General features: G+C 40.6%; 1 protein-coding gene across 1 annotated transcript in view; it reads right to left on the reverse strand.

Annotated features, from left to right (window-relative positions):
* The window catches only part of LOC121287125 (brefeldin A-inhibited guanine nucleotide-exchange protein 2-like), a 118,280-nt gene that overhangs the window by 72,831 nt on the left and 23,235 nt on the right, over positions 1–22,214 (reverse strand). Inside the window, exons 2-5 of the mRNA XM_041204689.1 lie at positions 13,849–13,879; positions 12,395–12,527; positions 8,299–8,442; positions 7,025–7,204 (exon numbers count right to left, since the gene is read on the reverse strand). Of these exons, the coding sequence (XP_041060623.1) occupies positions 7,025–7,204; positions 8,299–8,442; positions 12,395–12,527; positions 13,849–13,879 (488 nt within the window). The remainder of the gene's footprint in view (positions 1–7,024; positions 7,205–8,298; positions 8,443–12,394; positions 12,528–13,848; positions 13,880–22,214) is intronic.

Here is a 22,214-nt window from a genome sequence, read left to right on the forward strand (position 1 = left end):
TCACTTGGTTCCTAATCCTGGAACATTAAAACGTCAAAGGATTTTTTTTTAACTGTCTTTAGCAAGTCTTATGTGCTTCAAATGGACAGGTTACAAATCATGTTTGAGACATAAACTGCAGTTTTGTTACTTAAGGAAGTACTGTATTTGTACTGCATAGCTCCAACTGGAATTCACCTGTCCAAGAGCCAAATTTGTAGAGTCCCTTTCATGGCCATTAACATTTAGCTGTTTTTAGAGTGTAGGTGGTTGATGTACACACAGCACTTTTTCAACTCCAAGTTTAAATAAACTGTTCAGGAGGTCCAGCTGACCCTTCAAAAGACACTTGAAACTAGATTTGATACTACTTTGCAATGATATTAGATGCAACGTCAATCCAATGAACTTTCAAATTACAAATAGCCTCATGTAACTCATGTCTAGGGTTAGTTAGATGTTCACACAAGTTAAATCGTACTGTTAAATGAAAACTGCTCCACAGTGATGAGACTATACAGCATAAAATACTGATTGAGTGATAAACAACTTGAGATAATGCCAATGGAACAGATTGTTTGACTGCAGGTTGCTCGTCCAGAAAACAAACTTGTGCAACAGCTGGACAATTATTACAGATGATTGCTGGAACAGTGCTCCTTAGCATCAACACTTCCTGATTTCTAACAAAAAAACCTTATGTTGCACAAAGCCTGACATGGATCAAGTGGAAAAAGAAACTTAAAATGGGTTTGACATGACAACAAAACAGCCTTCGTCTCATGGGAACACAATTCCCTGAATGTTTGAATGCTGCTTTGTATCCCAAGTGATGAGTTGCATTCAGCAATTTGTTTTCCCTTCTTTCACTCAAATCACCTCTCCAGCTAGAGCAGTGGAAGGCCTGCATTTGCTGATGTGTTTATAATCTTTGCCATAACTTTTCAATAACAAATTATCATAGGTAACCTCAATAGGCAAAGTGTTCTTCCATCTTACTGAGCCAAAAAATTGTGTTACACTTACTAATTGTGAAATTGAGCCAACACTGTTTCCTGGCCTGCAGTTGCTTCAAATGTAAGCAACATTTCAGCAAAAGATATTGAAGTTGAAAAAATAGCCCTTAATGAGTGAAGAGTTACAGCCATGACTTAAAAAAAAAAACTCACTTGGTTCCTAATCCTGGAACATTAAAACTTCAAAGGATTTTTTTTTAACTGTCTTTAGCAAGTCTTATGTGCTTCAAATGGACAGGTTACAAATCATGTTTGAGACATAAACTGCAGTTTTGTTACTTAAGGAAGTACTGTATTTGTACTGCATAGCTCCAACTGGAATTCACCTGTCCAAGAGCCAAATTTGTAGAGTCCCTTTCATGGCCATTAACATTTAGCTGTTTTTAGAGTGTAGGTGGTTGATGTACACACAGCACTTTTTCAACTCCAAGTTTAAATAAACTGGAAGAAACACCCATTCTTATTAGTTACAGTCAGATATTCAACAATCTGGCAAAAGAAGGGTGAGGGGATGTTGGAGGATGGGAGTAACTCATTGCTGAGCCTGATCCTCTCAAAAGATTTTTAAACACACACATTCCCACAATATACGGTTAACTATGTATTAATTGTGTTCAATTATATGCAGGTGTTGGACGTTAACTGGGGATTCACTTGTGCTTCTATAAATAGGAACAAACTGAAACTGTGGTTGTTGGTTGAGGACAGGTGGTGCATGTTTGTAATGTTTATCTCTGTAAATAAATGCTTATCAAATATGTAAAGGTTGGCTCCAGTTCTATCTGCATTACATGGCTTTCAAGACTATAACATGGTAGCAGAGAATAGTACCTAAAGGTGCAGATTGGAGACTAAGAGAAGAAACTCAGATTTAAAACGAAAATCGTGACCACTGTGAAAAATAGTAGAAAGCATATGTTAATTAGCAGAGCATGGTTATCCTCTGATATTCTTGGAGTCTGAACCATATGAACCTGCTGGAAGAATGAAGTGGGCATGTAAACAAGGGTTATGACACTACAAAAGAGAAAATAAGGCATTGAATTGGTACTGCAGCTTCCTACAAGAAGTAAAAGCAGAATGAAGTTTTTGTGGGACAGATGCCTGTCAGCTGGGCAACTGGGTCTAACTGGTGTTCTATTTCATGAGAAGTAGAGCCCGTTGGATCAGAAGTCTGTTACCTTAGAAATAGTCCTGCAAAAACAGTTATCTCCTTCAGCCTTCAAAGAACAATGAGACATTGCACGATGTCACAAAATAGGAGACTCAGTGATCATCAGATTTCAAAATAGCCCAGAATCAGATGTAGGCGTCAACAAAAGCAAGAAGCAATTAAGAGAGCAAAGAGGGATATGTGAAAGTTCTGGCTGGTAAAAGAAAATCCCAAGATATTCTATAAGTATATCAATAGGAAGAGGATAACTAGGGAAAGAGTAGGGCCTATTAGGGACCAAGGGGGCAATCTATGGGTGGAATCAGAGGACATTGGTAGAGTGTTGAATGAAATACTTCACATCCATCTTCACCCAAGAGAATGAGGATGAAGGTATGGAACTTGGGGAGAGAGAATGTGAGGTTCTTGAGCAAATTGATATAGGGAGTGACAAGGTATTGGCAGGCTTAAAAGTGGAAAAATCTCCAGGTCTGGATGATTTGTGTCCCAGACTGTTGAGGGAGGCAAGGGAGGAGATCGCAGAGGCTCTGACCCAAATTTTTAATTCCTCTCTGGCCACGGGGGAGGTGCCAGAGGACTGGAGAACAGCTAATGTGGTTCCGCTATTTAAGAAAGGTTGTAGAGATAAGCCAGGGAACTACAGACCAGTGGGTCTCACGTCAGTGATGGGGAAACTACTGGAGAAAATTCTGAAGGAATTCTGAAGGAATCTATCTCCGCTTGGAGATGCAAGGTTTGATCGGGGATAGTCAGCATGGCTTTGTCAGAGGGAGGTCATGCCTAACAAATTTGATTGAATTTTTTGAGGTGGTGACCAGGTGTTAGATGAGGGTAATGCAGTTGATGTGGTTTATATGGATTTCAGCAAAGCCTTTGACAAGGTCCCACATGGGAGACTTATGAAAAAGGCAAATGCACATGATACAGGGTAATTTGGTAAGGTGGATTCAAATTGGCTTAGTTGTAGGAGAGGGTGATGACAGAAGGCTGCTTTAGTGACTGGAAGCCAGTGTCCAGTGGCATACCACAGGGATCTGTGCTGGGTCCCCTATTATTTATCATTTATATAAATGACATAGATGACTATGTGGGGGGTAGGATTAGTAAGTTTGCGGATGACACAAAGATTGGCCAGGTGGTTAACAGTGAGGTTGAGTGTCTTGGGCTACAGGAAGACATAGACGGGATGGTCAAATGGGCAGATAAGTGGCAGATGGAATTTACCCTGAAAAGTATGAGGTGATACACTTTGGAAGGAGTAATTTGACAAGCAAGTATTTAATGAACGGCATGACACTAGGAAATTCTGAGGATCAAAGGGACGTTGGCATGTGTGACCATAGATCTCTGAAGGTGGAAGGGCATGTTAGTGGGGTGGTGAAAAAGGCACATGGGACACTTGCCTTTATCAATCGAGGCATGGGTTACGAAAGTAGGGAGGTCATGTTGGAGTTGTATAGAACCTCCGTGAGGCCACAGCTGGAGTACTGTGTGCAGTTCTGGTTGCCACATTATAGGAAGGATGTGATTGCACTGGAGGGGGTGCAGAAGAGATTCACCAGGATGTTGTCTGGGATGAAACATTTAAGTTATGCAGAGAGGTTGGATAGACTTGGGTCGTTTTCGTTGGAGCCGAGAAGACTGAGGGGCGACCTGATCAAGGTGTACAAGATTATGAAGGGCACGGACAGGGTGGATAGGGAGCAGCTGTTCCCTTTTATTGAAGGGTCAGTCATGAGGGAACATAAGTTCAAGGTGAGGGGCAGGAGGTTTAGGCGGGGGATGAGAGGAAAAACATTTTTATCCAGAGGGTGCTGACTGTCTGGAATGCACTGCCTGGGAGGGTGGTGGAGGCGGGTTGCCTCACATCCTTTAAAAAGTACCTGGATGAGCACTTGGCATGTCATAACATTCAAGGCTATGGGCCAAGTGCTGGTATGGGATTAGGTAGATAGGCTAGGTGTTTCTCAAGTGTCCGTGCAGACTCAATGGGCCGAAGGGCCTCTTCTGCACTGTGTGATTCTGTGAAAAGAATCAAGGACGGGCAGATTGAGGACGAAAGCACTTTTAGCAGATCAAGGGCTGCTTGATAAAATGAGTGAATATGGCATAAAACAGAGCCATCACATTCACAGGCCTATTACCTAGAGTGGGGTACTTGAGTGACATATATTTTAAAAGGGTCTAGTGAATAGAGGGATGTGATAATGGTGAAGCATACATGAAAATCTATTGCCAAGCAGATCCCTCAATATTCGATTGGAATCAAACGAAAACTTTCATGACATCTTCATGATGCATGTAGGAAAGTCCATGTTTAATAATTTTAATAGTTTTACTTTGGTTATGTGCAATTATGAAGGAATCAAAAAATATTCATTAATTAGCTCAATATGTTAGGCACTTGTATCATATTATGTGAGCCTCTCTTTTTAGGTATGTACCATATTGCCGTAAGCAAAAGTAAGGTTATGTTTTATGGTTTTACACCAGAACAAATGTTGAAGGAAACTCACTGTGGCATTTTATGGCTTGATTAGAGGACACGTGAGGTCTCTCGTAGTTTAAATGTCAAAGCAAATAATGCAGAAATGCTGTAGAGATTAGACTCTGGGAAGTGGTTTAACACTTATGCTATATTCCTCTCCAAAGCCTATTGTGGGAAGTAAACCAGTTTTAGGTCTCAAATTTCAGTTCTCGGTGTTAAATTGTCTTAAACAAAAATAAAAATACCTGGAAAATCTCAGCAGGTCTGGCAGCATCTGTGGAGAGGAACACAGTTAATGTTTCGAGTCCGTATGACTCTTCAACAGAACTAAGTAAAAATAGAAAAGAAGTGAAATATAAGTTGGTTTTGTGGGGGGGAGAGAGGAGGAGGAGACAGGTAGAGCTGGATAGAGGGCCAGTGATAGGTGGAGATAACCAAAAGATGTCAAAGACAAAAGGACAAAGAAGTGTTGAAGGTGGTGATATTATCTAAGGAATGTGCTAATTAAGGGTAGAAAGCAGGACAAGCAAGGTACAGATTGCCCTAGAGGGGGTAGGGTGGGATGAAGGGAAGAGATCGAAATAGGCTAAAAGGTAGAGATAAAACAATGGATGGAAATACGTTTAAAAATAATGGAAATAGGTGGGAAAAGAAAAATCTATATAAATTATTGGAAAAAAAGGGGGGGGAGGATCAGAAAGGGGGTGAGGATGGAGGAGAGAGTTCATGATCTAAAATTGTTGAACTCAATATTCAGTCCGGAAGGCTGTAAAGTGCCTAGTCAGAAGATGAGGTGCTGTTCCTCCAGTTTGCGTTGAGCTTCAATGGAACAATGCAGCAAGCCAAGAATGGACATGTGGGCATGAGAGCAGGGTGGAGTGTTGAAATGGCAAGCCACAGGGAAGTCTGGGTCATGCTTGTGGACAGACCAAAGGTATTCTCCAAAGCAGTCACCCAGTCTGCGTTTGGTCTCTCCAATGTAGAGGAAACCGTATTGGGAGCAACAAATGCAGTTGACTAAATACTTAAATTGTCTTAGCTTTTTGACTTAAAGTGCCTTAAGGGGAAACAGTCATTTTCCTTCAAAGTATACAATACATTTGTGCATTACTGTGGTTTTTATCATCAGTTTCTGTAAAGTCGTTTGTGTGAATTTCATTTCTTAAAGACATGTATCAATAGAATATGGTATTTTGTTACATGTATTGCTACCTCAACTTTAACACACCAATTATCTTTATGCACTGATTTTTTTCGTAGCGTAGTAATTTTGTAATGCTGTACTAGTTTAAGACTGTGTAGCTCTTGGAGTTTTAGTTATGTTGTTAAATAACTTGCTTCAAGCATCAGCAGTCATTAATAAGTTACATTATAGGTGTTTGAAATATCCAAAATGTCAAAAATGTATCAATTAGGTCTTTTGGGACGATGAGCTCAGAGCATCAATCATGAGGAAGTGAGACCAGGCATACTCTTATCACAAATAATCAGTCACACAAATTATCTTGTGGTGCCTTGTTAACTTAGTGGAACAATATAAATTTAATAAAATAACAGGGAAAAGCTATAAAGAGAAGCATGTTCCCACAAGTGACTGGCGTCTTAGGGAAGAAGTTAATAAGTGATATCAGCAAGGTGACCATCACCCTTAAGAGATCAATCAGACATGGATCATACACCACTTAACCATTCAGGGACTGAACATGTGCTGCTTCGGCCAATCAGAACTAAAGGATACTACTGACCATGCATCAAGGTAGTGGTTGGAAGGGTTAACAAGCAACAACTTTCAGTAGCTAGGCAAGCAACGTCAAGAAAGAAGAAGAAACTTTAGTCAACAAGAGACAGCATCACAGTCAACCGGAAATGACAGTTTCCATTGCTTTTGCTAAGTATTGCATTTTGTACTTATTACAACTAACTTAATCAATTCTGTGAAACTTGTTTTGAAATGTTTGTATATATAAAGTCTAATTTTCAAAAACAGATCAAATTAATTGTACGCAGGTGCTTTCACATGCTCCCACAAAGAGGAACAGAATGAATCTGGTGCATGCTTGTAAACAAAAGCTTATAAAAGTGTGTAAAGATTGGCTTAAGTTCTATCCTTAACTATGTGGTTTTCTGAAATATAGCATATCCTGCAATGATCCAGAAGAAAACTCTGGCAAATTTTTCTCCCTCTTTAATCAAGAGCAGTGAGGCCAATGTAGCCAATCTATTGAGATCAATAATTCAATACAGACCATTGTTCAAATCTATCACCTTCTGCTCTGCAGAGCTGTCATCTACTGCCTTCAGCAACAAAGCTGTCAGGCATAAAAACAACTTGACATCCTAAACTGAATTTTTATTTTAAATACATACCACTTGGTTTTCCATCTTTGTAAATATAACATTGAGCATCTGTGTGAGAGTAGCTTTTGCTGTAGTTTGATTGATCAGATTTTTACTAGCTAGGTAGATATTATAGCAGGTCCTGACAGTCTGCAAAATTGTTCCTTCATGGATTTCAATGTGAGATGATGTCACAGCAGTGAGCAGTGCCTAAAATGATGAGCAACAGATAAACAAGCAGTGAAAAAAAGTCCACTTCATGGAAACTGCACTCGGTTTAATACTTCCAATATAATTTGATTTTCTTTAGCATCATCCCCTTATCATTTTCAGACTATTGTACAGAGATTTCACTGCCTCATACATTTTTCATGCAGGGTCCAACTGCTCAAAATATTACATCATTATTTAATAATTTAATGTTTGTTCTTTATTTCAAAATATTGTGGTTTAGAAATATACTGTCATTCATTTTTAACGAGTTGGAACTTCACACAGCTACAATATGCTCAGTTGCCTTACGACACATGAAATGAAGTATAGCAGTAGTCGGATTAATTCCATCACTAACAAAAATACCTGCAGGTTCTTGGCTGCAGCCCCAATTTAACCCATTCCATTCTATTGCACTTACAATTTAAAATCCATCATAGGGACTGCAACCCCTCTTGTGACGATTTCAGCTAGCTTAATTTTTTTTTAATGAAAATGTATTAACACTACTGTTAGCCTGTGAGTTGCACTGTGTCAGCCAATGAAGAATTGTCGAGCAAGTGCAGGTTGATAACACTGTCGACGACTCCCTTCATCACTTTGATGAATGAGAGTAGACTAATGGGGTGGAAACTGGCCTGACTGAACTTGTCCTGCTTTTCACGGACAGGACATAACTGGGTATTCTTCCACATTGCCAGGTAGATGCCAGTTTGTACAAAACTTTTCCAGTACAGCTAAGGGCAAGGCTTGTTTTGCAGTACATACTCAGATTCTGAAGTGAGATTTGAACCCATTATCAGAATGCTAATAGGTCAGAATGCAATCAACAGAGCCAAAATGACAGTTAGAATGTAAGTTTAAAGATTGATGGACTCAGAACTGATTTTGATGTACCAATCAAACTAAAAAGGTACCAATATCTACTTATATATTGTGGGTGGCTAGGTGCAACGATAAATGTTTGGTAGAGTTTAACATGTAAAGTTTAAGGATCATAAGATGAGTGTTAGATTTTTCAGAGTTAAGCACCACATGATCTGCAATTTCCCTGTTGTACAAAAAAGAATCAGTGGAAATGTCAAATATACCTTAATTATCTGAAGCTGAACTCCTTCATCTGTCTGAGTTCCTTGGAAACATCCACAAATGGTTTCAATAATCCTATCAATCAGTCTCTTTCCAGTTGAGCTATCAGGGGCATTACCTGTGATATGTCCATATGCTATCAGCTTCTAAGAAAGACATCACAACAGTGCACATTTTAGTAAACATTGAGATAAACAGTGCTTTCCCAAATCTATAGTGGTAACACAAGGGGGCATGCAAAACTTGCCAATACAACTTGACTCCCATCATTTTCAGCTGATGCATCTTTCTGAAATATCAAGCTGCGATACTAACAAAGAAACTTTAAATCAGTGCAAAGTTCTCTTGGACCTCTAATACTCAGAACTGGATTTCTGCTTGGTATACAAGTGTAGACATTAATGTTCACAGCCATGGGTTCTAATGGTATTTCTGTGCAATTTTCTTTAATAAGAAAAATAACAATACCTCCACAATTCTGTATCAGCATGTCTTTCACATCAGTGTACCTGTGCCAGGATGGTTAATCAAAAGTTTGAACAAGTGATATTCCACATCCCATTTGTTACAAGTATGAGGTTTCTTCTCCGCCGATGCTGCCAGACCTGCTGAGTTTTTCCAGGTAATTCTGTTTTTGTTTATAACATTGTTATGTTTGGGGCTGTATTTTTAAGTTAGGGGAAAATGAAGGGGCTTATGTGACCTGTTCGGAAGTCTGTCCAACAAGATTAAAGGAAGGTCCAGATTGTTTTGCTGGTAATTGTAAGGCTTTCACACTTGGAGACAATGGCAGCAGCATCTGTGTTTACAGGGGTTAGACTGCAAAGTCTCAGGAAGATGAGAACGTTGAGTTGTAAACAGTTATGCTTTAAACTGTTCATTTACTTCCAAGCTAAGAGAATTGGGGTAATTAATCAGCACTTCCACCTGGATACAAGGCCCATGTGATTCATGCTGCTATGGAGATGGGTTTTCAGAGGGGAAGGGTTTCCAAGAAATCCCTGAAAACTCTCAGATACAGCCAGTCTGCTAGGCTCTGGGAGAGAGAGAGAGCAACTAGAGGCTGAAAGTCTCTGCAGTTCATCATAGTGGAGTCTTACGCTCTGATTGAAAAGACCAAATTTAGAGAAGTTAAAACGAGACGGGGAGATTAACCTAGCTTGCACGAGAGAGAGATTCTCTGGGAAAGCTCTCACCATGAAGGACTGTTCTGCAATTATATACCATGCTGAGAAAGGACAAGAACAGAAGTAAACCCTCGGGAGCTAAGAATCACATTGGGCTGGCTCCTAGAAAACTGAATGTCTACCTAAAGGAATGTGTAAAGTATACCTATGAAGTTTTTTGGTCTGTTAAAAGTAAAGGGGAGAGTATGGTTCTGGAGGTCAAAATATAAGCTACCTGCAAAATTAGTGTTTAGTCATTAGTGCTTTTAGTTTGTTTATTATAGTTAAGTCCTAAAATGTGAAATCTTGTTGTGTCATTCCTTCAGCTATTAACTGGAAGTTCAAATTTCTTGTTAAACGTTCAAGGCCTCCACGGAGATCATAAAACAATTTCAACTGTGCTACGAACAGATAATGTTGTTGAGAGTCTGGGGACAACTCCAAGTTAGGAAAGGAAGAATGAACTTTTGAAAGGAAGCCATCCCAAGCTATAAAAATGAACCAAATAACCAATTACCAAGTACTAGGGAAACACTAAAAAGCTAAGGAAGGAAAGTGCATGGTGCAGATAAGGGAAAGAAAAACTACAAATAAAACCATGCATTGTAATGAGCATTCAACCAGGGTATGTCATAGAAAATCTACAATCTAACAGGACACTTTTGGCCCATCGTGTCCATGGTGGTTGACGATGAACTACCCAGTCAACTCCTACCTTCCTGCACTAGGTCCATAGTCCTGCAGATCACAGCTTTTCAAGTAAACATCCAAATAATTTTAAAATATGGTCAGAGTTTTTGCCTCTGCCACCCTTGCATGCAGTCTGTTCCAGATCCCTATAATCTTCTGGATACCCTCCTCCATTCACAGGACAACAGATCCACCCATACACTCACATGTCAGAGTCAGGCATAGCTGGGTTCATACTTGCTAATTTCAAATCTAACTGCAAATCGCTGAGTAACACATGGTTGGATGTGTTACATGGTTGCATGTGCAGGTGCATAACCACCTTCAAAGTCTTCAGGAAAAATATTGAACCCTTATATCTATATTAAAGCAAAGTATTTATTCTCCAAAAACAGCTGAACACCAAAGGGAGAGAGATAATGTCAATGCTGCTGAAAACAATGAATCAAATGGAATCTAAGAAAATTTCCTGTATATTCTTCTGTTTGATTCGAACATTTTTCTAAAGATCAGAGACGTCCTTGACAGAAGTAGTTTAAACATCTGGATTCGGATTGAACATATGGATTTCTTTTATAATGATCCCAACTGGACAAGCCTGATCCCAGGGTGGAACCTGGCTTGGTAGGTCCTAACTTTTATTTTTTTTTAGATACGTGGAAGATAGCTACTGAACAGAGTCACAGATGTCAGCTGATGAACTTTTAACAAAAGAATAAAACATTTATTAAACAAGAAAAGATGAACTATATTACAATACTCCTTCAACCACAGCTATACCTTTACAGATATGTACAGATTTGTAAGATAACACAAGTTATAAAAGCAACATTATTCACAAATGTTCACAGTAAGTATAAAATCCATGTAAACCAACAGGTGACCTGTGGTCAGACACACCACACTCTGAAACCAAGTGACAGATGTTACCCCAAACAGATGCTATGGGTCTCTCATCAACTCCCCCCTGAGACCAGTCACACTTGAGCCAATCAATCTCACTGAACTCAGCCTTTCACATGAGGCTTTCCAATCTCCACTCTCCAAGAACTCGCTGTGGAATCTTCTCCCAAACCAATGCTTTCTCTTAGATGCCTTCCGCAGGGTCCACCTCCAGAGTTTCAAACTGTCCTTCCAATGTTCCTCTCCCCTGGGTCACAACATGCATTGAAGCCTTCTTCCATGCAATGTCTCTTATCAATTCAGCCATCAACAGTACACCACTGCTTCACATGCCCATAGTAAAGAGTTACAGACCTTCAGCTGTCTCTTTGGACCTTGTGACTTTTCACACACCTACATCACTTTGAATCTGCTTCCTGCAGCTTTCTTCTCTTTAAGCTTGAAGCTTTCCTCTGCTCCTCACTCTAAGTTCATTTAACAAGACCTTTCCCAAGTTCCTTCTTTCGACTATCAGGTCTTCTTGGGACTTTCTCCTGTTCACTCTCCTGGATTTTGAGGACTTTATTCTTCAGCTTGAAACCTGCTATCTGTCCTTTTTCATGTCCTGGCACCTTCTTCCAACTGAACTCAAAAGCATTCAGTGTGTGTATGTGCGTGTGTCCTGCCTCTCTGGACCCCTGTTGCTAGGCAACAGAAGTTTTTTCCACTTGTGTTTGCTTTAACTTCTCCCCAAGAGTTTAAAAACTCATTAGAAATGCAGCCGTACAGCTTTAGACCTGCTATCTCCATTCAAAAGTGAAACTAGATCCTTTCACCTTTTAACCCAAAGAGAAAAAAAGTCAATTAAACTAAAACTTAAAGATATACCTTATTCCCGACACCCAAGTACACAAATAATTTCCCTCAACCATCTCCGATTCCTAACGCTTTTCAAACAAATCCTCTTCTTGATATTAACCCACTGTTGAATTCAATTTCAAGAACATTTTTGATAGATGAATTCAAATTTATTAAACTTATGAGAAGGACACCTGGTGGTGCAATTCCAGGTCTTGCAAAGAGCAAGGCAAACAGGACTGTGCTAATCCCATGCAACTTCCATGAGGCTGATTTAAGACATTATTGTCAGAGGATTGTGGAGTGTTTACAAACCTTACACTCTACAGCAGTGAACAATCAGTGTTTCTTTTGTGGAGGGAAACCTAAAAGTGACAAACGAGTAATAGTCAGGGAGAAGGAAGGAACAAATAAGTCAGGTTTCAAGAATTTGATACTTACAGTTCAACATTTTATTTGTAACAACATTAAGGAGCATGTTTCACCAAGCAATTTTACACACCTGCAAGCAGTCCAAAGATGTGCTGATAATTCGAGGGGATTTTGATTGACAGGCCAACTCAAATGGAAGAAAGTACTTATCAGCCTCAATGAAGTTTGCCTTTGGTGTTGCAGAGACATTTTTGTCTCCGGCTCTATAGAGAAAAATTAGTCCAAACGCAATGTGAAGAAATGGACAAAGAATCTTGCAAACAGGTCCGTTTTCCAGCAGCTCCACAAAACAGTAAAAAACAATATTAGAAATCAATTAACTGGGAATTAACATACAATAGCCACTGACACAAAAACTAACTTTCTTCCAACATGTCACACCACGTATAGGATCTTTATGTTCTTCTAATTAACTTGGACCTGTTACAATATTGTAAAGAACATATCTTTTTATTTTTTCATTTCTGTTGGACTGTGGACTAAAATTACAATGGCTGCAGTTTGAAAGGCATGTCTACTGGAACAGTGTGAGGATATATACAATGTTGCTGTCCTGGAACAGAGTGTGGCATGAAAGACAAGATGGTGCCGAGCAAGAATCCGGTCTAACGTGGAACTGCATGGCAACAACATTTTAATTGGCTCCTAACCAGGTGACCAGGGTTTGTGAGAGAGCAGTGCAGCAAAAAAAAAGCTCCTAGACTGACAAGAGAAAAGACCTAAAGCCTCTTTCTCCTGTGTGTCCAAGATTCCAGTAATTCTACAATAATAGCTGCCTGTTTTTTCCCCTCTTATCTCTATAACCTGCTCTCTCTCTCTCTGAAAAACCTCTGTCAAGAGGAAACGGGGAAAATCACTGTTAGATACATTGAAAAGCAAGCGCTGAACCAGTGAATTGAAGACTGAAAGTACCAGAAGACCACATTGTGACATCAACAAAGAAATGAAAGGAATTTGGAAGACATCAATCAAAATCAACCAATTGAATTGTGCACTCTGGAATTGCTGCAATTGAACTGTTTTATCCCACCCTTAAAATCCATGTTTTTGAGTGTCTTTTGTGTGTGTGGATAGGGATTTAAGAAGGGGTAAGATTTATGTTATAGGGAGTTATAGATAACAGTTCATATTTCTTTCTTTTGCCTCTGGCTAAAGACAATTTGTTCAATAAACAGCTATTTACTTATTAAGTTTTTAAACCTGGTGCTCATAATCTGTTAACCTAAATTAGCAATTAGGTGGTTTGATCAAACTTTTCACATTTGTTGCCGTTTGGGGAGCAGTAGGATTTGGTATTGCAGCGCACTATCCTCAGTGAGTCGTGGCAATATAAAGATATTGCTGTACTGCCAACTTGATTGTAATTATGTAAAAAAAATCAAGGGTGTATTTCAAGTTAACGTTAAATGTTAATGTTTGGTGCTTTTTGTGGAACAAAGTATCATTTACTGCAGTATCAAGTCTGTGCAATAATAAACTAGATACATGACAATTTTCAGAAATAATAGAAACTGCATTTCCTACCTTTGTTTCTCTATTTCAGCTTTTATTTCTTCTGTTAAAAAAATCACAGAGTTACTATCTTTAGTTAAGTGGCACATGGACATCATTCAAAAACAGTGTTTCAAACAAATTTACAAGACAAGTGTACTATAAAAGCTTCCCAAAATGATCGCTGGCATAGTCACCAAGGGCCGAATGCCTCTTTCTGTGCTGCAAACATTCAACTGTTACACCTTTGCTAAAATACTCCAACCAGGCATCAACAAGTACAAAGGAGCCTAGTAAATGTTACGAACTAATATAAAGGACCAATCCTTCGGGTCCCATTCAGTCAGACCCGCACAGTAACCATTTAGAACAAATGGTTGACTTCAGTTTGGATTAGGTTCACATTAGTAATATAATTCAACATTTTCTGGGTCCATAAGTAAATGGCAGAAATGAACAAGTCAATTTAAAATCATCAATTTCTTATGTTTTATAGGTTGTCACAATATAAAATTAAAACCATACATATGAAAACAAAGTCTAGGGAAGCAGTCACGGAACAGTTATACCAGGAGCTGCACTATTCAGCACAAGAATGCACATAAAGCAGGATTTTTCCTTGGCTCAGTTCCTTATATGGATTTAGGATGCACAAGTTAAACAGCAATATCCTTGAAAAATACATTTTCTAGTCATCACCAATGAAGGAAAGAACTGGAGAAACTCACCAACGCCATAAACGTTACAGTGGCAGAACCAAAAAAAATAGCAAATAGGGGGAGGTAATGGCGCAGTGGTACTGTCGCTGGACTAGTGATCCAGTCACCCAGGAAAATGCTCTGGGGACCTAGGTTTGAATCCCGCCATGGTAAGTGGAGGAATTTGGATTCAATAAAAATTAGAAGTCTAACAATGACCATGGAATCATTGTCGATTGTTGTTAACAACCATCTGGCTCACTAATGTCCTTTAGAGAAGGAAATCTGTCATCCTCACCTGATCTGGCCTCCACATGACTCCAGACCCACAGCAGTGGTAGACTCTTACATGCTCTCTGAAATGGTCTAGCAAACCTACACAAAAAAGTCATGAAACTGGGCGGACCACCCAGCACTGCATTCAGCACCAGAAACGACAAAGGCAACCTCAGCCCTGTCAACCCTGCAAAGTCCTCCTGACTAACATCAGCCTAAATGGGGAGAGCTGTCTCACAAACAATTCAAGCAACAGCCTAATACAGTCATCCTCACAGAATCATACCTGACAGACACCACCATCACAGGTTATGTCCTGTCCCACCGGCAGGACAAGCCCAGCAGAAGTGGTGGCACAGTGAAATACAGACGGGAGGGAGTTGCCTGGGAGTCCTCAACATGGACTCCAGATCCCATGAAGTCTCATGGCATCAGGTCAAACATGAGCAAGGAAACCTCCTGCTGATTACCATGTCCCGCCCTCCCTCAGCTGATGAATCAGTGCTCCTCCATGTTGAACACCACTTGGAAGAAGCACTGAGGGTGGCAAGGACACAGAATGTACTCTGGGTGGGGGACTTCAATATCCATCACTAAGAGTGGCTCGGTAGCACCACTACTGACCGAGCTGGCCAAGTCATAAATGACATAGCTGCTAGACTGGGTCTGCGGCAGGTGGTGAGGGAACCAACAAGAGGGAAAAACATAGTTGACCTCATCCTCACCAACCTGCCTGCCGCAGATGCATCTGTCCATGACAGTATCGGTAGGAGTGACCACTGCAGTCAGTCATTGTGGAGATGAAGTCCCGCCTTCACACTGAGGTTACCCTCCAATCGTGTTGTGTGGCACTACCAAGGCAAAATGGGATAGATTTAGAACAGATCTAGCAACTCAAGACTGGACATCCATGAGGCACTGTGGGACATCAGCAGCAGAACTGTACTCGAACACAATCTGTAACCTCATGGCCCAACATATCCCCCACTCTACCATTACCATCAAGCCAGGGGATCAACCCTGGTTCAATGATGAGTGCCGGAGAGCATGCCAGGAGCAGCACCAGGCATACCTAAAAATGAGGCGCCAATCTGGTGAAGCTATAACACAGGACTACTTGCATGCCAAACAGCATAAGCAACAAGTGATAGACAGATCTAAGCGATCCCACAACCAACAGATCAGATCTAAGTTCTGCAGTCCTGCTTCATCCAGTCGTTTAATTGTCCACCACCATTCACAACTAACTGGAGGAAGAGGCTCCACAAATATCACCATCTTCAATAAGTGGAGGAGCCCAGCACATCAGTGCAAAAGATAAGGTTGAAGCATTTGATACAATCTTCAGCCAGAAGTGCAGAGTGGATGATCCATCTCGGCCTCTTCCAGAGGTCCCCAGCATCACAGACGCTGGTCCTCAGCCAACTCGATTTACTCCACGTGACATCAAGAAACGGCTGAAGACACTGGATACTGCAAAGGCTATGGGCCCTGACAATATTCCAGCAACAGTACTGAAGACTTGTGCTCCAGAACTTGCCAGGCCCCTATCCAAGTTGTTCCAGTACAGCTACAACACTGGTATCTAGCCGGCTATGTGGAAAACTGCCTAGTTATGTCCTGTACACAAAAAGCGGAACAAATCGAACCCGGCCAATTACCGCCCCATCAGTCTACTCTCCATCATCAGTAAAGTAATGGAAGGGGGTCATCAACAGTGCTATCAAGCGGCACTTGCAATATCTTGCTCAATGATGCCCAGTTTGGGTTCCGCCCGGGCCACTCAGCTCCTGACCTCATTACAGCCTTGGTTCAAACATGGACAAGAGCTGAACTCCCAAGATGAGGTGAGAGTGACTGCCCTTGACATCAAGGCAGCATTTGAGGGAGTGTGGCATCAAGGAGCCCTAACAAAACTGGAGTCAGTGGGAATCAGGGGGTAAACTCTCCACTGGTTGGAGTCATACTTAGCACAAAGGAAGATGGTTGTGGTTGTTGGAGGTCAGTCATCTCAGCTCCAGAACATCACCACAGGAGTTCCTCGAGGTCCTTTCCTCGGCCCAACCATCTTCAGCTGCTTCATCAATGACCTTCCTTCCGTCATAAGGTCAGAAGTGGATATTTGCTGATGATTGCAATGTTCAACATCATTCCTGACTCTTCAGATACTGAAGCAGTCCATGTCCAAATGCACCAAATCCTGGACAATATTCAGGCTTGGGCTGACAAATGGCAAGTAATATTTGCGCCACACAAGTATTAGGCAACGACCATCCCCAACAAGAGAGAATCCAACCATCAACTCTTGATGTTCAATGGCATTACCATCACTGAATCCCCCACTATCAACATCCTGGAGATTACCATTGACCAGAAACTGAACTGGACTAGCCATATAAATACTGTGGCTACAAGAGCAGGTCAGAGGCTAGGGATTGTGTGACAAGTAACCCACCTCCTGACACTCCAAAGCCTGTCCACCATCTACAAGGCACAAGTCAGGAGTGTGAAGGAATACTCTCCACTTGCCTGGATGACTGCAGCTCCCACAACACTCAAGAAGCTTGACACCATCCAGTACAAAGCAGCCCGCTTGATTGGCACCACATCCACAAACATTCACTCCCTCCACTACCGATGCACAGTCGCAACAGCGTGTACCATCTACAAGGTGCACTGCAGGAATTCACCAAGGCTCCTTTAACAGCACCTTCCAAACCCACGACCACTACCATCTGGAAGGACAAGGGCAGCAGATAGATGGGAACACCACCACCTGGAAGTGCCTCTCCAAGTCACTCACCACCCTGACTTGGAAACATATCGCCGTTCATTCACTGACGCTGGGTCAAAATCCTGGAACTCACTTCCGAACGGTTGGTGTACCTAAACCACCTGGACTGCAGCGGTTTAAGAAGGAAGCTCACCACCACCTTCTCAAGGGCAACTAGGGGTGGGCAATAAATGCTAACCCAGCCAGTGAAGCCCACATCCCATGAATGAAAAAAAGTTTCACCAAGCCATTAAGTGCAGACAAGTTTCTGCTTGCCAATTCTCTTCCCTCAAGACAATAACTCCTTATTCGGATACAGTTGCATAGACCCAGTCATTCTCCAGTATCTTGACCAAATGGCCTTTATTTATTTGGTCAATGACTGTGCAATGTCAGATCACAGGAGCTGACCAGCCAAATCAGTTCCTGCCATACACCAATGCACACAATCTTTAGTGATAGTTAATGAGCAGGACACAGAAAAGCTATACTGCTAAAAGCTAAAATGACGGAAACAGCAAATCTTGAATGGAAAATATCATGAGTAGACCTGACATTTTAGCAGAATCTGGAAAGAATACATCACGCAGGCCAAAGATTGACAGGAATAAGAAACCTCAATTATCATGGTAACTTATTGGAAGAGATATCGGAGAAATTGAGAAAAAAAGTACAACTTCTTTCAATCTTTATTGCAACAAAAATCAATGTGCAAGGTCAATGTGAATCTTGAAAAACAAACAACAAACTCTTTTGGAAAAAAAGTTTATGCAATTGGCATTTAAAGAAGACGAGGCCATCAGCAAAGAATAACTGGGAAAAATGTTTCAAAAACCAGAAAATTTTCATCTACCATGTAAAAACCAAAATATAAAACTACTTACGCACACCTATAAAAGGATCATTTCATAGTTTTGACATTTAAGGAGCATTGACCCAAACAATGGTGATAATGTAGCGTTATGCCTCTGAAGGGTTTCAACAGAGCAGTAAGAGCACATGGGTCTGTTCAGGGCAACCAGTTCAGCATTACAATGTCTAAGCAGCACAGGGGTTAAAAGCAGTATGAACGCCAAGTTGGAATTGTTGACATGTGATTGCATGAGTTCAAACTCATCAAAAGCAGCGACAGCTATTACAATAGTTAGTCAGGTAACTGAAGCATAGATAACAATACTAATATGAACAATGGTTTTATAATTATGAAAAGTATAAACTCTTACGTCACAGAATATTACAACAGCAAAACAGAGCAGACAATTCTGTTCAGCAAATAAGTCTGCACCAATGCTGTTCTCCACATAGCTCATTGGTTGAATTCCACTCATTTGTTTGCACTTAAACTCAATGTCTTGTTGTTTCTGCTGGATTATTTGGTATGATTCATCTGAAATTAGCCATGAGAGAGAGGAATTTCAAGAGCAAATTACATTCAGCGCAAATCTAGTTTCCACAATCTTATGCTAGTTGAAAAAGACATTGCACTGCAAGCCGGCTGCATCACAGAACCGGCCACCCTCCCAGCATGAGTTAGTCACCAAGGCAAGCTACCACTCATCATGCCTGTGTGTAGGCCTTCAAGGAGGCTCAAAATTAAGGTTTGTTTATCCACTGTCCCAAGTGGGGTCACAGAAAGAGTGAATGGAGTCACAAGATCCCAGGCTGTGCCCCGCATCAGCACCAAGGATCACACGACATCTGGCCCTACCCTTACCCTGCTCATCGTTCGGTCTCTCTCCCCGGGCCACATGTTCCTGCATGCGGCCACTTCACTAAGTCTTGAAGCCCGGACCTGACCATGAACCTCGGGGCAATAGCTCTGCTGCTCAACTGCAGCCTGCCTGAGCATAACCCCATCATCCAGGCACTTCAGAATGACCTGAGCTCCAAAATCATCCGCTCAAGATGCTCACCTGTGCTTCTGCTCCTTCCTGGTCCAGGTCCATGAGCCGGAGTGGCTGAGATGAAGTAATGGTCTGGTGAATATCATCCTTAAAAAGTATCTTACATCACAGATTTTCATATTTATATGATGGATTGTGTGTTGATCTATATGAGAACTTTAATAATTACATACTGAATGTTACTATGCTGCTTTACTGCTGTTTTGTTTTTGCTGGTGTCTCAAGTCACATGAACTTTCAAGTGTTAAAATGGGACCATAATGGAAAATAGTTTGGGAAACACTACCCTACACTTATAAATGGATGAGTAAAATAACTGATCAAAAAAGATGTGCAGTACACATTATAGATTAACTAAATCATACCAAATTCTGAAACTCAATGTTCATAGATAAATATCCACTATTGCTCATTCTCAAGTTAGTGTACATTTTAGTTAATTTCAGGAAATACTCCATTGCTGATGCAATGATTAATGTCACACTCTACCAACTACCTAAAGTAGCCACAATATTCCAGAAAGCCGAAGCAGATAAAGATGCGAATTCATACTGTATTGGACTATTTCACTTGTGTCTTAATTATTTTGATAAGTTAAGATATGCAAAGAATAGGCATGCAAGGCTTGGCTGAGCCTAGGCATTCAGTAAATTATTTTGTTTTACACACTGGAAAAAATACACTAACATTTTCACACTTATGCTTAAGAACATTATATCCTAATTTCCCTCATACCAAGTCACCTTCAACTTCTTTTAGCCACATTTGCCAATCAAAAAGTTGTGTGGCGTTGTTCTGATGGACTGCTCTTTAGGGTTGCAGGTGGTGGTTCACACCCTTCATTCCATTCCTGCACATCAGGCTTCTGATCTTAGCTATGTTGCAATAGGGCAGTGGTGAGCCAGGCCAGGTACTTTGTCTCTCTCCTTTTTCTATGGAGCTGCTACATTTCATCCAGCGCAGGTTCAAGTCTCAGTCAGCTTAGGACATTTTTTCAAATGGAAGCTACAAACAGCACCATATGCTGTGGACATTAAATCCATACCATATGCCCCATCAGATAACCCAAAACTTGACTAGTTTCAATTATAGAACATGCACATTCTTCAATAGAACACTTACATTTTATATTCCATCTTGGCATAAAATCACAATACTAACTATGTAAACTGGAATGGTTCTGCCATAAAATTCAGACAAATTAACCCAAAAATGGGTGGGAAAACCTATTAAAGGCTACTACATCTACCCCTTCTACAGAACTAGTACAACTAGTCCTATTAGAGACTTGTTAGAACATACTAGATTTCTCCAGGTAAAACCTGAAATGATAAAGCTCTGTGAAATTTCTCCTCAAACCCCCATCTCCAAAGCAACATTACACATCCACAAGTAACACAAAATATAAAATTAACACAATACATTAGTGCACTTTTTAATTCCACTTCCTTCTATACAGACATTTCAAAGCCTGCTCAAATTCATACTCGCTCAGAGCAAACTAACAATGATAAGCAGCTAAAATCTGCTATAAAAACAAATTCAATCACCAATAATATTTAAAGTAGTGTGTTTCCATTTACCTACAAATTAAATTCAAGATGAGGTTTAAAACATAAAAAGTACAAATTTTACTATAATCGAAAATCTACTGCAGAAGCCCAAAGTCTAAAATAAAACAGAAAATGCTCGAAAAAACTCTACAGGTTAGGCAGCATCTGTGTAGAGGGAGAAACAGAGTTAACATTTCAGGTCTGTAACCTTTCATCAGAACTGGAAAAGGTTAGAGATCGAATAGATTTTGAGCAAGAGGTGGTGGGGACAAGGACAAAGGCAGGTCTGTGATCGGGTGGAAGACAGGAGAGATTGATTGACAGAAAAGTTTGTCCTTCAGGCCAAAGGGAATGGTGATGCAGGTAAGAGAAGAACTTAAGAAACAAAAGATGTGTCAATTGCAGGTTTGCTGATGCCTGAAAGACAAAAACCAAAACAAGCAGAGAAAAGAAAAAAGGGGGAACAAAGTTCACAGTCGGAAGTTGTTGAACTTAATGTTGAGTCAAGAAGGCTGTGAAGTGCCTAATTTAAAGAGGAGGTGCTGATCCCGAAGTTTATATTGAGCCTCACTCCAACAGTGCAGTCACCCAATCTGCATTTGGTCTCACCAATGTAGAGGAGACATGCAACAATTGTTAGCAACAATTTGCTGAAAGGTCAAAGGCCTGAAACATTAACTTTTTTTTTCTCGACAGAGATGCTGCCTAACATGCTGAGTTTTTTTTCCCAGTATTTTCCGTGTTTATTTCAAATTTTACTGTAATCTGATTAAACACAACTGAAAAAGTTTTGTGAAGAGATTCACAAACATTTCTAGTTGGAAACTTAAAACTTCTGTCCGTCTGACTGTTGATATTTTGTCCTCCCAGAGATTTTTAATCTTTCATGGGACACGGGCATCGTCAGCAAGGCCAGCATTTATTGACCATCCCTAACTGCCCTTAAACTGAGTTTGCTCAGTCATTTCAGAGGGCAGTTAAGAGTCAACCACATTGCTGTGGGTCTGGAGTCACATGTATGCCAGACCAGCTAAGGACAGCAATTTCCTTCCCTAAAGAGCATCGTGAATCAGATGGGCTTTTATGACAATTGATGATGTCTCAAAGTCACCATTACTCAGACTAGCTTATTGAATTTAAATTCCACTAGCTGCCATGGTGGGATTCGATCCCATGTCCTCCCATGTCCCCAAGA

This window comes from Carcharodon carcharias, chromosome 14, assembly GCF_017639515.1.
Source record: "Carcharodon carcharias isolate sCarCar2 chromosome 14, sCarCar2.pri, whole genome shotgun sequence".
Lineage (NCBI taxonomy): Eukaryota > Metazoa > Chordata > Chondrichthyes > Lamniformes > Lamnidae > Carcharodon > Carcharodon carcharias.